A 16,917-nucleotide genomic window follows, 5' to 3' on the forward strand; every position below is an offset into this window, starting at 1 on the left:
GGTGAACTGATCCACCCATTCTGGAGAGCAATTTGGAACTATGCCCAAAGGATAAAACTGTGCATACCCTTTGCCCCAGCAACACCACTATGCCACTAGGTCTGGATTCCAAGGATATCAAAGAACAAGGGAAAGGACTTATACATACAAAAGTATTTTAACACCTCTTTTTGTGGTGGTAAAGAATTGGAAATTGAAAAGAAGCCTATCAATTGTAGAATAGCTGAACAAGTTCTGGTACATGATAGTGATAGAATACTATTGTGCTATAAGAGATGACAAGCAGTCTGGTTTCAGAAAAACCTGGAAAGACTTATATGAACTGATGCATAGTGAAATAAGTAGAATCATAGAATGTTGTACATAGTAAAAGCAATATTTTACAATGATCAACTGTGAATGACTTAGCTATTCTGATCAATACAATGATCCAAGACAATTCAAAAGGACTTAAGATGAAAAATGCTATTCACCTCCTAAGAAATAACTGATAGAGTCTGAATGAAGGTTAAAGCTTATTTTTTTCAGTTTACTTTTCTATTTTTGCAATATAACTAATATGGAAAAATGCTTTGTACTATTTCACATGTATAAGTGATGTAGTTTTTCTTGCCTTCTCAATGGGTGGGGGAGGAGTAAGATGAAAGGAAAGAATTCAGAACTCAATTTTTAATGAATATTAAAAATAAATAAATAATAAAATTGAAAACAACATAAAACAAAACCCAATTGAGATTCACTGTCTGGGAAATCATAAAAATAAAAGAGAAAGATAACAAAATCCCACAATCTGTTTTCAAGGAGCACATCTATAAAACAAAAAATGTGCAAGAGGAGTTTGGATAAAAATTTACTACACACCAGGTGAATGCAAAAAAAAAAAGCAAGAGTTGCAAGAAGGGGTAATTTAGTTCACTGAGAGGAAAAAAGGAAGGAAGAGTTATATAATCAGATGAAAACAGGAGAGTAAAAGGAACTAATAAATGAAACACCAAAAAAAGGGATAACAAAATGAGAAGAGAGGATCAGAGATGAGGGGAAGGAAAGAAGTAGGAACAAGTCTGCCTTAAAAAATAATTAAAGTAACTAAAGGAATATAATACTGTGTTTACAGGAGAAGAGAGGGAGAAAAACCATAACTTGAAAAAAAGTGAATATTAGAGATAGAGAGGAAAATATGAACCTAATTCATTTAACTTTAAATGTGAACGGAGTAAACAATCCAATAAAATGAAGAAGAGAGATTAGATAAGAAAACAAAACCCTACAATCTGTTGCTTACATGAAACAAATTTTTAAAAAAAGATATACACAAAATGTAATTGAAGGGGCGGGAATAGTCAATGTTGGAGGGCCTGTGGAAAGATAGGCATGCAAGTACACTGTTGGTGGAATGGTGAATCGGTACAATTTCAGAAAGCAATTTTATTATTTTATCAAGCTTCTCAAAAATCTGGCTGCTCATATAGTAGTTCATTTTCTCTAGTACATGTTCACTTTAATTTTAAGGAGTATAGTTATTATTATTGTGGTATTTTTCATTTCTGAAGGCCTCTTTTTTTTAGCCTATCCATTTCTTCATTGTATTAGCTCTTTTTTAGGTTGCTTCTTTCTTCAGTCCTTCAATTCCACCACTACTTTTTTTGGAGGTCTTCCTTGTAAAGATTTCTTTCCTTTTCCCTCCTCTTTTGCTGATGACCTTTTACTTTATTTACACATTTCTTGTTATTTTTAAGTGAGGAGGAAGTGCCAGGGTTAGGAAAAGATGTATTCTTAGACATCTTGCTAAGAGTGAAATAATTTTTGAATCAGCCTCCCAACTGTTACTATCTACACACACACACACACACACACACACACACACACACACACACATAAACAAACATACTTAAGCTTCAGCATTGCTACTAGATGACTACTATTTACTCACAACTCTGATAAAGTCATTCCTCTGCTCAAAAGACTTCATCAGCTCCCTATTACAAAATTAATAAAGTAAAAATTCCTTAGCCTCAAGGTCCTCTACACTCTGGAAATAACATACCCTTTGCTTTTCATAAACTTATTACTCTGCCTGTGTGCTAATATCCTGCTAACTCAATTATTTGCATTTGTCTTTTGTTTTACCATAATTGCTTAGGCTTAGAATATTGTTTCCCTTGCCATCCCCTCCAATCTCTACCTGTTGAAATCCTAATCATTTTACAAGGTCCAACCCAAATACTTCATCATGCCAGAAGACTCATGATCTCCACAATCAGCATATAAGATAGTCTTTCCTTTCTCAGACAAAGTAGCACTTACATCTCTTCTGCATTCATCATATTTTATTTTGCGTTATTTTGGTTATATTATTATTGAATTATTATCACTCCTATGTTTATGTATTCTATCTTCCATAGCTATTTATCATTAGATTGTCAAATAGAAATGGTGACAAAAACATCCTTAGTTCACCCCTGATTTTATCGGAAATAATTCAAATTTACTCTAATTATTATCATGGTAACTATATACTATATGAAGAATATATACTAATAATTTTAAGGAAAGGTCAATTTGTTCCTATTTTTTCTATTAAACAGAAATAGATGTTATACGGGGCATACCCTTTGATCCAGCAATACCTTTATGATGTCTGTATCCCAAAGAGATCATAAAAAGGGGGAAGGACTCACATGTACCAAAACATTCATAGCAGCCCCTTTTGTGCTGGCAAAGAATTGGAAATTGAGGGGATGCCCATTAATTGGGGAATGGCTGAACAAATTATGGTATGTGAATGTAATGGAATACTATTGTTCCATAAGAAATGATGAGAAGGCAGATTTCAGGAAACCTGGAAAGTCTTACAGGAACTGATGCTGAATGAAGTGAGCAGAACCAGAAGATCATTGTACACCGTAACAGCAACATTGTGAGATGACCAACTTTGATAAACTTAGCCCTTCTCAGCAATGCAATGATATAAGATGATTACAAAAGATTCATGATGGAAAATGCTATCCACATCCAGAGAAAGAAATATGGAATCTGAATGCAGATAGAAGCATACTTTTTTCTCTTTCTTTTTTGCTGTTTTCTTTCTCATGATTTTCCCCTTTTGTTCTGATTCTTCTTTCACAACATGAGTAATGCGGAAATATGTTTAATATGATTGTATGTTTATAGACTATATCAAATTGCATACTTTCATGGGGCAGAGGGAGAGAAGGGAGTAGGGAAAAATTTAGAACAAAAAATCTTGTAAAAGTTAATATTGAAAACTAAAAATTAATTAATTAAAAGAAATAGATGTATTTTGTCAAAAGTTTTTTTCTCTATGCATATAATTATATGACTTTTGTCATTTTGTTATTAATATGGTCATTTATAGTTTTTCTAATATTAAAACAAACCTGCATTATCGGTATAAATCTAACCTGGTTGTCATCTAAATCTTTGTGATATATTGTTTTAGCCTCTTTGCTAACATTTTATTTAAAATTTTTGCCCTAATTTTCATTAGAGGCATTGATGGCTTGGTTCTGTTTTTGCTGTTGTTGTTGTAGTTTATTCTCCCTGGTTACGTATCAAGACCATAATTGTGTCATAAAAGAAATGTGGTAGGATCCCTTCTTTTGAAATTTTTCAAGTTATTAATGTTGGAATTAATTAATTTTTGAATGCTTGATGGAATTAACTTGTGAATCCATCTGGTCCTGTTTTTTTTTCTTTACTAGATCGTAAACCTTCATTAGAACACATACCATGTCCCAATTAACTCTGTACTTCTCCCAAAGTCTAGCACAATGTTTTGCACCAAGCAACAATAACAGCTGCCATTTATTGGTACTTCAGTTTACCAAGCATCTTCTTCACAACAATTCTATGAAATGGGCAGCACAAATGTTATTATACCCATTTTACAGATTAGGAAACAGTGACCTAAAGAAATTAAGTAACAAGTCCAAGATCATATGATCAGGAAGTAGAAGATTCAATGTTCTTTCTACTGTAACACACTCTTAGAATGAATGCCAAAGCAACTAATAAAAAAAATTTTTAAAATCCTCTTTACCAATTCAGGAACTTTATATAAAAGCTCATAATGAGTCAAATGGCTGTTGTTTTTCCAATTAATTGACCAGTGTGGGTATGCAATTAAACATAATCTCCTTTATTCAATTAGTGCTTTAGGTTCACACAATACATCAATTGATGTTCACAATACTCTTCGTAAAGCAAGTAGCAGGGGTTTTATCCTCACTTTACAGATGAGGAAAATAAGTCCCTAAAAAAGTTATTTTTCTAAGGTTACTTGACTAGCAAGTGATGGTGAGGCAGGAACTCAAGTCTAGATTATCTGACTCCAAACATATGGCTCTTTCTACTACACCATGCTGTATCTTTATAAAATGAACTGGTCTTGTCTTTTATGTCCTTATATAAAGTTGAGCTTTACTATTTAGGCCAGGGATTCTTAATCTGTTTTTGCATCAGGGATCCCTTTAGAAATCTGTTGACACCTATGGACCCTTCCTCAGGAGCATTTTAAATGCATCAAATGAAATACAGAGTATTATAAAGGAAATTAATTAGATTGGAAGATAGTTATCATTTTTTTTCACAGATCTCCAGATTAAGAATCTCTGGTTTAGGTATTAGGACCTAAAGTTGGATAAACAGAGGAAATCAGAAGATGAACAGAAGAGTCTAGATTCCACGTTGTTTTAAATGACCTTTGGTCTCTGCAATTGGGAATATCATGGAAACCCCCATGTTTGGGATATTCATAGATTTTTATTTCCTCTTGGCAAGAATAACATTCTACTACATACTATGCAAATTATAGATTGAACCCACTACTATGAAGCAATGCCTTATGTGTTCTGCTATTTTGAATTTTAATTCTTTAGCAATATAGAAGGAAATATGCTGGGGCAGACACACCTTGGAATTAAAACCTTAATGGTATTTTTATGACTAGTAATGCTGCAAGGGAACCTGAGACTGGGGGCAATTTTCATTAGTGGACTAAAGGCTTGATGTGTTAGAGTGGAAGAGAGGGAGGAATAATGAACAATTTCTTTCAGCTTTTCCTGAGTGAGGAAAAGCTTGAGTTTAGGGTAGGAATTGGGAGCTTTGACCAGCCATCCTTGTATCCAAATGAGAGTAACACAACAAAGGAAAAGTAGAAGCTACAAGAGATGGGGGAAGAATGAGAGTGAATCCAGCAATGGGCCCCCTTAACACAAGATCATAGATTAAGAGCTGGAAGATGACTTAAAGGTCTTCTAGTCTGACCCCCTCCTTTCCTCAGATGAGAAAAACGAGGTTCAGAGAGTCTAAGTGATTAGCTCGAGGTCACACAAGTAGTAAGTGGCTCCAATACTTTAAGCTAGGTTCAACTCTGGCTGAGCGATTCGGACATCAGGGGCTTTTGCTAATATTATTTATTGCCTTCAACTTCCTAACACAGGTAGGTGCTTTCGCTGGGGAGGGGTGAGGTGTCTGAACATCCTCCAGGTGGCGAACACTTGGCGGGGCTTTTGGAGTTTCACTGTCTGAAATTCACTTCCCCAAAGAACAGAGGGAAGGGCCTGAGGAGCCCCTAAATTGGGGCAGCATAGAGACAAAACTGACCCTGAAATGGTTAGGGGTGCTGGAGGAAACGAGAGAGAGAGAGAGAGAGAGAGAGAGAGAGAGAGAGAGAGAGAGAGAGAGAGAGGAAGAAGAAGAAGAAGAAGAAGAAGAAGAAGAAGAAGAAGAAGAAGAAGAAGAAGAAGAAGAAGAAGAAGAAGAAGAAGAAGAAGGTGGAGGAGGAGGAGGAGGAGGAAGAGGGGGAGGAGAAGGAGAAGGAGAAGAAGGAGTAGTAGAAGAAGAAGAAGAAGAAGAAGAAGAAGAAGAAGAAGAAGAAGAAGAAGAAGAAGAAGAAGAAGAAGAAGAAGAAGAAGGAGGAGGAGGAGGAGGAGGAGGAAGAGAAGGAGGAGGAGTCTAAGTAGAAGAAGAAGAAGACGAAGAAGAGGAAGAAGAGGAAGAAGAAGAAGAAGATGAAGAAGAAGAAGAAGAAGAAAGGGGGGGAAGGGAAGAAGGGCTTAATAAAGACTGGAGATACTAATCAGAATGAGAGTATCTCTTATGAAGAAAAAAAGAAAGAGAAATATAGTGATAAAAATCAGAATATGGGAGGGAGTTCAGGTCTAATCATTGAAGCTTCCAGGAGTGGCAAGGTGATAGGGTGTAACATTTCTAATGGAAATGTTCTTTGAAAGAACAACTCCATCAACCTCTTTTAGGTTCCACTGGCTGCCCTGCACCAGCCTGCTAGCTTTTGGAGGCACTTATTTAGAAGTATATGTTTTTCAATGGGCTTTTAACATTATTGAGAAAGTACCAAATCTCTTTAGCTCCATGGAATTAATAATCCCCTTTTCTCTACACTCATCCCCAAAATGTCTTTGATCTGGTTTGGGGTTTTGTTATTGTTTTTTTTGAGACAGCTAATTCAAAGAGGAAAACTAAAAATAAATAATGATGAATAGATAAAGGAGAGACCTGCTATTAATAATAGGTGCTATCACTAACACTTATCAATCAATGAATTGACAAGCATTTATTTAGTACTGACTATATGCCAGGCACTGGGCATTGGGAATACAAACACAAAAATGACAGTCACTGACTTCAGGGACTTAAATCCCATGGAAAGAAAGGGATGTGTACACATATGAATAGACCCAAAAAATACATTCCGTGTAATTTCAAGAGGCAAGGTATATAAACTGAGACTTTAAGAAACTAGTAGTGTTTTTTTTTTTGTTTTGTTGTTAGTGAAACAAGAGCAAGGGCATGAGTCTCTCAAGATGATCCTAGTCATTGGCCACTATAAAAATCTTTCTAGAAAAATCTTTTTTATGAGAGATTTGTCATTTTTATAGAAAGAGTCATTAAAGCACACAGATGGGGGACCATCGAGTCAATCCTCTCTTCAAAAAGGGCCTCAGAATTGCATCATAGTGGCCACCTCAAGTATTCATTTTTAATCTATAGTTTAAAGTTATTATAAATTACCCAATAATTATTTACAAAAATGAACATTCCAGCAAGAAATAGACAAGATCCAGATGGACAACTGAAGAAACAGATGATCAGTCAGTAGAGGTTAGAGAAAGCAAAGGGGAAAACAAAGTTGGGTGGTTAATTAATCAAGTCCACAACACAATAATCAAACCAAAAACGTTCCTTTAGATGGCAGGCAGAGAAAATTTTAAAAGGATTGGGGGTGGGGAGGAGAATGATGTATGAGAGTCAGTAAAGGTAAATATTGATAGGAGAGAGTGAAATAAAGAGGGAGGGACAAAATATTTAAGGACTTTAAGGGTTAATATGCAGGAATGGGAAAGAAAAGGGATAGCGATCAAGGGAGAAAAAGGAAAGGGGTAAGAAGAGGGACAGTCACAGGGGCTTGTGATACGGAGCAGGGCGGGGGGAATTGGGACAGGAGAATAGGGGATTGCTGAAAAATAACAACGAGTTCCTGAGACTGGGGAGAGAGGACTGGCCAGGGGAGACACACAGACACACACACACACACACACACACAGACACACACACACACACAGACACACACAACCCTGCGAGTCAGCAAGAGAGCTTGTGGGAGGAGAGGAGAATGAGAGGGAGGGATTTCGAGATGAGTATGGGATCTGGAAAAGCGTGAGCAGCTGGGTGGAGAGCAGCACAGAGCTGCTGCAGGGCCATGGGAAGAGGACAGCCCCTGGCTTCCCGGCTTCTTCTCTCCACCCCTCTCATGACACCGCCATCCCAGTGAAGGATTCATCCTCCTCCGCCTGCCTGCACTGTCTTCCCCGCCTCCCTTTTCTCCCTACGATGGCTGGTAATTCCCTGCTGACAGTTCCGAGGTAGGATCCTTATCCCCTTGCGGTCCGGGTTCCCTAACTCTTTTCTGCAGCTTCTGCCTCCGGTGTAAACTTGTTGGAGCAGCCGGGTAAGGGACCTTGGCTCGCTCGTTGGCTCGCTCCCTCCTTGCACCAGGTAGGGCTGGAAACTGAAGGCTCCAATACTTTAAGCTAAGTTCAACTCTGGCTGAGCGATTCGGACATCAGGGGCTTTTGCTAATATTATTTATTGCCTTCAACTTCCTAACACAGGTAGGTGCTTTCGCTGGGAGGGGCGAGGTGTCTGAACATCCTCCAGGTGGCGAACACTTGGCGGGGCTTTTGGAGTTTCACTGTCTGAAATTCACTTCCCCAAAGAACAGAGGGAAGGGCCTGAGGAACCCCTAAATTGGGGCAGCATAGAGACAAAACTGACCCTGAAATGGTTAGGGGTGCCGGGGGAAACAAGGCATAAGGGAGACGAGGGCAACTGGGAGGGGAGAGGGAAACTCGCGGTCTTCATCACCCTCCTCCTCCATTTTATTGACACCCATTTGGGCCAGGTAAGTAGGCTTCTGCTACAGAGTGGAAAGGGTGCCAGTAGATCAAAGCCAACAGGGACCTGTGTCTCCCACGACTGGTTTAACTAGGCACCTATCCAAGTACCAGAGCAAAGATGTCCCTTTGTCCTGTTTCAATATATGCCACCAGTGACGTTCTATAGTGCCAAAAAAAAAAAAAATACGGTCTGTAGATCCCTAGGAACTTGGACATCAAGTTGTTTAACCTTGGGCAAATTAATTAACCTTTCTGGGCTTAGGTTTCCTCAACTGGAAAATGTGGAGGCTGGATAGAAAGGATAGTGTTGGATTTGGAGTCAGTCAGGGAGACTTGAATTGAATCCTGCCCCGAACACTTAATAGCCCTAAGACCTGAGACAAGTAATTTAACGTCTCCCAGGCTCAGTTTCCTCGTATGTAAAAGAGGAATAATAGCACGTTCCTCTCAGGTTTGTTAACCTGAGTTTTGCATGAAGAGCTTTGCAAACCTCTTTACCAATGCGATGATGGTGGTGATGATGATGATGATGTCGCTGATTTTATGATCTCCCACCATATCACCAATAAATAAAATCACAAATACAAGTCTCACCATCAGCACCCCCTTGTCAGTGATGCCCAAATTTCGCCTACAGTTAAGTGGGCTCCTGGGTCATATAGACGGGGTGGGGGGGGCTCTATGTGTGAATGCTCATTATCAGCCATAGTTTCCTCCTCCCTTTCCTTCTCCACAAACCTCCTCCCCAATATTACCCACACGCACACCTCCCGTCTGTCTCTGCTCGTACCCTGATGGTTCAGGATCATCCCCCTGTTGAATTGCATATTCTGCCCTCTGGTTCCCTCCAAATCATCCCTTGATCAGCGCTAGAGCCCTCAAGAATTTGTGGCTACAATCTCCAGTCAGGGCACCGCTGAGTATTAGGCAAGCAGCCTGGGCACCGCCGGCACGTGTGACTTTGTGATGGATGCCGGGGTGTTCAGAGGCAGGAAAGCAGAATCGTACCGCCAAGCCTGAGGAGAGAACCGTAATACTACTAATCTCCACCTCCTCAGCCCCACCTCCCTTAAGAAGGCTGCGGTTCTGTGTAGTTGTAGGCCATTGCAAACCTCATTGCGCTCCCCCCCCCCACCCCGCCCCGCCTTTTTCCCAGCAGAAGCCAAAGTCAGCTTCCATTGGGGCAGCTCAGATTTTCCTGGAGATGTTTTGAGCATAGAATTTCCTTTATTTTGAATAAGGAATAGTGGAAGAAAAGATTTGCAGGTTGATGCACTTGGATGGGACTGAGCTAATACCATAACCCCCAAAGGCAGAGGCTTGAGCCGATTTGAGGTGTGCAGTGGTGCAGAGTAAAGGGTGACCAGGTACATATCGGACTTCTAGTCACCCACAATAAATTCTTTACATCCAATGAAGCTCCTTTTCAAACTCGTCTTATTTTTATTGCTTGTTTTGTTTTTACATAGCATTATAACGCTTAAAATTAAGATTTGGGGGACAAGGGGAGCAACCTATGGAATTAAAAAAAACCTTCTATTTTGCCCTCGTACTAAGAACTTCTAAATAGGCCCTCTTTATTTTTAGTTCTTTGTGAAAACAATAAGGTAATTAAATTTGGGGGGTAACATCACACTCCTAAATCTCTAGGCACAGGGTATTCTGAAAGTGCGGTAAGTTGGACAACCTGTTTATTTCCCAGTCAAAAGCAAACAGAGAGATAGGACCTACCCCCCCACCCCCGCTCAAAAAAAAAAAGACCAGATAGGAGTATCAAGGTGCAATTAAAAGCATGTTGCATAATTCACAGATCACTTGTTTTTAATCCATTTGTATGAGAACCAAGTTAGCCCAGATTGAACCAGGTTTGTTCAGGCAAATGGGGCACTTTTTGAAAATAATGGAAATGCCCTTTTGTGCCAAAACACAAGCTGTGTTTGAGATTTCCGTAGCTGGGCTAGAAATTGTTTTGGCAAAAGCCACCAGACTGCAATGGAAGCAGACACAGCGTGTCATGGACAAAGCAGTGAGACTTCTCAAAGACTTGACTGACAACTGCAGTAAATCACACCTATTGCATCAAGGAATGATCATTCACAAGATAAAACCTATTTCTACCTGTCACTGTGGAAAGGCTCTGTTTCTATTTAAAAAAAAAACCTTCAGTTGACTGCAATAAATTAATTGACTCTAATTAGTCTATATGTTTCTAATCTAAGAAACCAGACGTGTACTAGGATGAGCTCTGATTTTAGAGTCAGATTCTGATTCAGATCCTAGTTCTGTGACTGATGATCTGTGTGACCCTGACCAAGTCATTTCATTTCAATGGCCCACAGTTTCCTCATCTGTAAAATGGAGTGGTTGGATTAACTCATCTTTTTCTTAACACAGTATCCCTCTAACAGTATTTTCCCCTGGATTCTAGAGGAAAATCACAGGATTTGTCAAGAAACTTTAATTATCATTACAAGCAAGGTGGGTGAATGTGGTATTTAAAAGTAAAATTTTTGTTTCTTCAATATCTCTTCATTTTCTTGTGAAAATTCAGTTTTAAAAACCAGGTATCTAGTTTTTCAAGATCTATTATAAAAGAAACACCTACAATTTTTGAATAAGCTCTGATATAAATACAATCCGAAATTAGTTTCTAAATATCAAATTAAGTCAAAGTTAAATTACCAATTTTAAAATTCCATAGGTGTATTTTTAGGTCAAGAATTTGGAAATAACTCAAAACTTTTGTGGGTTTATGCATTTTAAGTAATAGGAAAAGAAAGAATACAGTGTCCTAAATAATAATCTGTGTATAATATGACTATTAAACCAATTCATTTTTTTTCTTTAGCCACTAAGATATCCCATATACTAATGGGAATGAATATATTCAAGTAAACTATATTATTACATATGATCATTAATTACATAATATTTAATATATGATTGTATGTGCTCATTTATATTGGTAGCTTTTTTTCAACAAAAAAAACCCAAATAATTATTCCGGGGAAAGAAATCTGGTTTGATATCTCCCTGGATTTGGAGTATAGACCTGGAAGGGCACTGAGAAAGCAACCAGCCCCACTCCCTCATTTTATATAAGAGAAACTGAGGTCCAATGAGAGAAAGAGACTCCCCAAGGTCACACTGATAATAAGTTTCAAAGGCAGGATTTGAATCTGATTGCTCTGACTACAGAACTAGTGTTCTTTCCAATAGTGTACCCCCACAGTCCCTCTATATTCCTTAGTAGACAATATGAACAGAAAAGACCTTAGACGTACTTTTACTTCAATAAATAATCCTTTATTTAGTTGTAAAATTTAAATTTCTTATTAGGCAGAAGTACTCAAACAAAAACAAATCTTAAGATGTGAATTTTAAAATGGAGTCATTCTCACTTAGCCATGAGACTCTAAGCCAGATTTTTTTCCTTGAAAAAATAAATTTAACAAGATTAAAAGTTCATTTAACTTGACCACTAAGAGAATGCAGTATCCTGGTGTGGTTCCATGCTCTGGTTAATTTAGAGCAAAGCAGATATTTCTGTTTTGATTCAGGTAACTGAGAAAACTCAAAGTCGCCTTAGTCTTGACCTCCAGCCTTGGTAACTAACTTGATAACTAAGCATTGTGGGAACCTAACTGAGCATTTCCTTGATGACTAAGGATCTTGCAATGCTACACTTCAGGGTCATTTCTTTGATCACCAGTCTTCATTGTACAGGCAGTATGAGTATAGGAGATTAGAATGTACTGCACAGACCACAGGACATGCCATAGATGGAAGGTATTTTTTTTTAAATACCCCACTGTTAGGGGTAATGGCAGCTATCAAGGAATCTGGGGCTGGCAGATCTCTTAAACCTGGAAGTTCAAAGCTGTGGTAGGCCTGCAGATAAATGTCCTTACTAATTTTCATATTAATAAGGTGGGGGATGGGCAGAGTGAGAATGCTGGTGTTAGAAAGGAGTAGGCTAAAACCCCCAGTGTTGGATATAGCCCACAAGTATCCCCTTCATTCTAGCCTCGGAGAGATAGGGAAAAAAATCTTTCAAAAAATTAATTGCCCCTGCTCCATAATTTTTCCCCAAAGTGGAATACAAGAGGAAAAACAAAAACAAACAAAAAATAACCCTCAGATTGATTAGGTGGTTCCAATTACTTGAGTTCTGGCCAAGCAGCAAAATCTCCAGAGTGTTGAATGTTTTATATGCAGGCACATTTACGTAGGCATACTCTAGAAACTTTTATATCCACTATAGAGGTTGTTTTTTTTTAAAGTCCTCTGAGTGATATTTTTCTGCTTTTGCGTTATATACTACTACCGCTGTAAACCCAAAAAACACATTTGTATTATTTTTTTATAAATTTATTTTTCATTTTTAGTTTACAACCCTCAGTTCCACATGTTTTGGGGTTCCAAATTTTGTGTCCCTTCCTCTCCTCCCCATTCCTGCCACAAGATGGTATGTAATCCAATGTAGTTTCTACATTATACCTTCACATTGAACTTATTTACATAATAGTCCAGTTGGCAAGAAGAATTATAACCAATGGAATGAATCATGAGAAAGAAGAAACAAACTCAAAAAAGAAGGGGCAAAAAAGAGAGCAAATAGTTTGCCTCCATCTGCATTCAGAGTCCATAATTCTTTCTCTGGATGTGCATAGCTTTTTCCATCATGAGTCTTTTGGAGCTGTCTTTGAACCTTGCAATGATGAGAGGAGCCAAGTTTATCAAAGTTAGTCCTTACAGATATCGTGTGTCTATAATCATGGATAATGTTCTCCTTCTTCTGCTCCCCTCACTCAGCATCAGTTGATATAAGTCTTTCCACGTTATAATGAAGTCTGTCTGCTCCTCATTTCTTAGTAGTCCGTTACACTCATATACCACAATTTGTTTAGCCATTCCGCAATTGATGGGCATCCCCTTGATTTCCAATTCTTTGCCACCACAAAAAGAGCTGCTATAAATATTTTTGTACATACTGGTCCATTTCCCACTTGTGTGATCTCTTTGGGATACAGCCCTAGAAGTGGTATTGCTGGGTCAAAGGGTATGCACATTTTTATAGCCCTTTGGGCATAGTTCCAAATTGCTCTCCAGAATGGCTGGATCAGTTCACAACTCCACCAACAATGTAACAATGTGCCAATTTTCCCACATCCTCTCCAGCATTTATCATTTTCCTGTTTTGTCATGTTAGCCAATCTGTCAGGAGAGATGTGGTACCTAAGAGTTGTTTTGATTTGCATTTCTCTAATCAATAGTGATTTAGGGCATTTTTTTTCATACAACTATAGATAGCTTTAATTTCTTCCTCTGGAGTATTTTCTTTCAATAAAGATTATGTCATTTATGTTACAAATTTGGAAACAGACCCAAAATGTTTTAGATTGGGAAGAAAACTTAGAGATAAGCCAGTGAACCTCCCTGTTTTACACATAAAGAAATTGAAGCCTAGAGGAATAAAGTGGTTTTCCAAGGTCACTCAGGTAGTTAGTAATAGATCCAGACCCAGGTCTTTTGTTCACTGTCAAGGACTTACTTCACTGTGCATTAGTCTCTCTAGTAATATAGACTTCAGCCTATCCAGGCCTGCAGGATGTTTATCCCTATCCCCAAATAACCCTTTCACTGGAAGTCCACCCAACATACTGGACTCCGTCTTCTAGATCTCTTGCCATTGGGAGGATACCAATGGAATATATGGAATGATTAATGCTTAACTCTCAGCCTCTAACTTCCTAAATTTTCACATAATTGAGTATCCTTTTTACTTGAATTCAAGAAGGAATTTTTGTGTTTGTTTTAACCAGATAAAAGTGAGTATAGGTGAAAACATGTTTTATAAGCGAATAGCCATCATTCCATCAGAAGGCTGTCCCCGGTCACAAAAAAACTGATGCAGTAAGAAAATAGGAGATAGGTTTTAAATGGAGTTAGATCAAGGATTCTTCACCTTTTTGTGTGTCCTGGCAATCTGATGAAGCCTATGTGCTAATCCCCAGAATCGTATCATTTAATGCATAAAATAAAATAGAATAGAATGGAATTACAAAGGAAATTGAAAAAAAGGAATTAAAAACCATTTGAATTTATTTAAAAATAAAGTATATTCTTTCCATTGAGCTATTGGGATATGGGTGTCATGTAGGAGATAGCTCAAGTTTGTATAGAAAATGTCATTATTTGTAGAAGATCCTATGAAACCCTTATAATTTAACCAAATGTTGGGGGTGTGAAGAGCAAATAGCTATCTGAATTAGCAATCTGTTGTTCATTTATTTCAGAAGTGTCTGATTCTTCATGACCCCATTTAGGGTTTTCTTGGCAAAGATACTGGAGTGGTTTGCCATTTCCTTCTCCAGTTCGTTTTACAGATGAGACAACTGAAGCTAAATGAGTTAAATGACTTGCCCAGGATCACACAACTAGTAAGTACCTGAGTACAGATTTGAACTCAGGAAGATGAGTCTTCCTGACTCTAGACCCTTACCACTTTACCACCTAGTTGCTCATAATCTTAAATACAGAACATTTTTAAATAAAAAATGTTACTGCTTTCAAGTACATAATGTAACTTAGTCTGAATAACAAAAGATAATTTAATAGGTACTTAACGGGACTTGCTTCAATTAATAAAATCAGAATTGTTTTATATAGGTACGAATTGTTTTATTTTTAATAATTTCTTATTTTGCAACAGAATGGGTAATTTTCAAGTATTTTAAGCAGGATAATGTTCTACCCTGCAGTTCAGCATACACTATTGCTTTGATTAGCAAAAGAATGCTTTTGTCTTGTAGTTAAAGCATAGTCTCTATACAAGTTATTGTGTGTTAAAATTTAATGGAATAGTGGTTAAGGTTTTCTAATTAAAAGAAAGACATTGATTTTCATACCCTTTCATGAGCTAATACCCGGATGGTATTTTGTGAACTTTAAAGGACTATACAGGGTTGTTGTTGCTGCTATGCTGAAAGAAGGGAAGAAAAGAGAAGGGGAGAAGAAAAGAGAGAAAGCTTTCAAGACAAATATGAAAAAAATGTAGAGTGATATCATTAATTATCTGTGGAAAACTATTGTCAAAGACTACATTAATTAGTTGAAGTATTACAAAGAATGTTAAATTTTGTTGCTTTCACAGGAAATATAAATAATATACTTTGAAAACACATAAAAATAAATCAGAATTTGGCCATTTTGCCAGGAACTACATACCTGAGTTTTGATAGCATTTGATATTCTTGATTTGGCCTCATAATAATATCAATCCCATAAATAAGGCTGTCATGAAATTGTCATCTCATGACAATTTGCTAAAGAAAAAAATTCCACTAGATAGGATGTGGGAAGAAGTGAACCAATTTGACCACCATAGAGAATCTGGGTCTGAAATGGAATTAGAATTCTAGGAAGTATCTACGCTTTTGTTCTTTGCCAACCTTCAGCTGGGACAGCTAGTCATTCAGCAAGTATGAAGCATATGGAAGGTCCAGGGCACTGTGCTAGGTACTGCCAATCATGTACTTGTAATAAAAAGAGAAGATATGCCAATGAGTTTAATGTTTGGGAATTTCTTTGAGAGTTTTCAAACTTGGTTTATAAATAAAAATAGCTAGAATTTCTTTAGCACTTTCAGGTTTGCAAAGTGCTTAACATGCTGTCTAATTTAATCTTTGCAACATCACTGTCATGTAGGTACTATTGTTATCTCCACTTCGCAGATGAAACTGAGAATAAAGCTAATGGTCACACAGATTAGTGTGTAGGCAGGATTTGAACTCATGGCTTCCTGACTCCAACTCTAGCACACCATCTAGTACTACCTAGCTGCCTGAATGAAATAAAGTCTGGGAAATCTTATGACCATCCACCAAATCAATGCTTGTCTTGTTTCAGAGTGTTATGGATATATTCATGCCAGCCATAAGTATCTGTTGTAGTGGTTCAATCACTTCTGACTCTTTATGATCCCATTTAGGTTTTTTTCAAAGATTCTGGAGTTATTTGCCATTCCCTCCTCCAGTTCATTTTACAGATGAGGAAACTGAGGCAAACAGGGTTAAGTGACTTGGCCAGGGTCACATGCCTAGTAAGTGTCTGAGGCCAGATTCCAACTCAGGTCCTGACTCCAGGTCTGGCATTCTATCCAATGTGCCACCTAGCTGTCATATACCTACATACATACACCCAAACATACACATATGTATATATATATATATGTATATATATATATATTTATCATAATAAGAAAATTATAATAACATTATAATGAACTTCTCTTTTCAAGCAGTCTTCATAGCTGTTAATGTAGAGATGACAAAATAAGGTGAGACATGAGAAGACTATTAAATATGGCCAAGGAAGGCAATGAAAAATAAGAAATTCTCTACGACATACCTTTATTCCAAAGCAAAACAAATCATCTTAATTCAAACACAAATATCCAGCGTTGTTGATTATACTG

At 37.5% G+C, this 16,917-nt stretch overlaps 1 protein-coding gene across 2 annotated transcripts in view; it reads left to right on the forward strand.

Annotated features, from left to right (window-relative positions):
* Positions 1-7,562: 7,562 nt before the first annotated feature.
* Positions 7,563-16,917, forward strand: part of LOC118846382 (SPHK1 interactor, AKAP domain containing) — a 179,311-nt gene continuing 169,956 nt past the window's right edge. The window contains exon 1 of one of the 2 annotated variants that reach the window (XM_036754872.1): positions 7,563-7,904. In XM_036754872.1, the coding sequence (XP_036610767.1) occupies positions 7,873-7,904 (32 nt within the window). In that variant the 5' untranslated portion in view covers positions 7,563-7,872. The remainder of the gene's footprint in view (positions 7,905-16,917) is intronic. The other variant, XM_036754874.1, reaches the window with a different exon arrangement.

This window comes from Trichosurus vulpecula, chromosome 4, assembly GCF_011100635.1.
Source record: "Trichosurus vulpecula isolate mTriVul1 chromosome 4, mTriVul1.pri, whole genome shotgun sequence".
NCBI lineage: Eukaryota > Metazoa > Chordata > Mammalia > Diprotodontia > Phalangeridae > Trichosurus > Trichosurus vulpecula.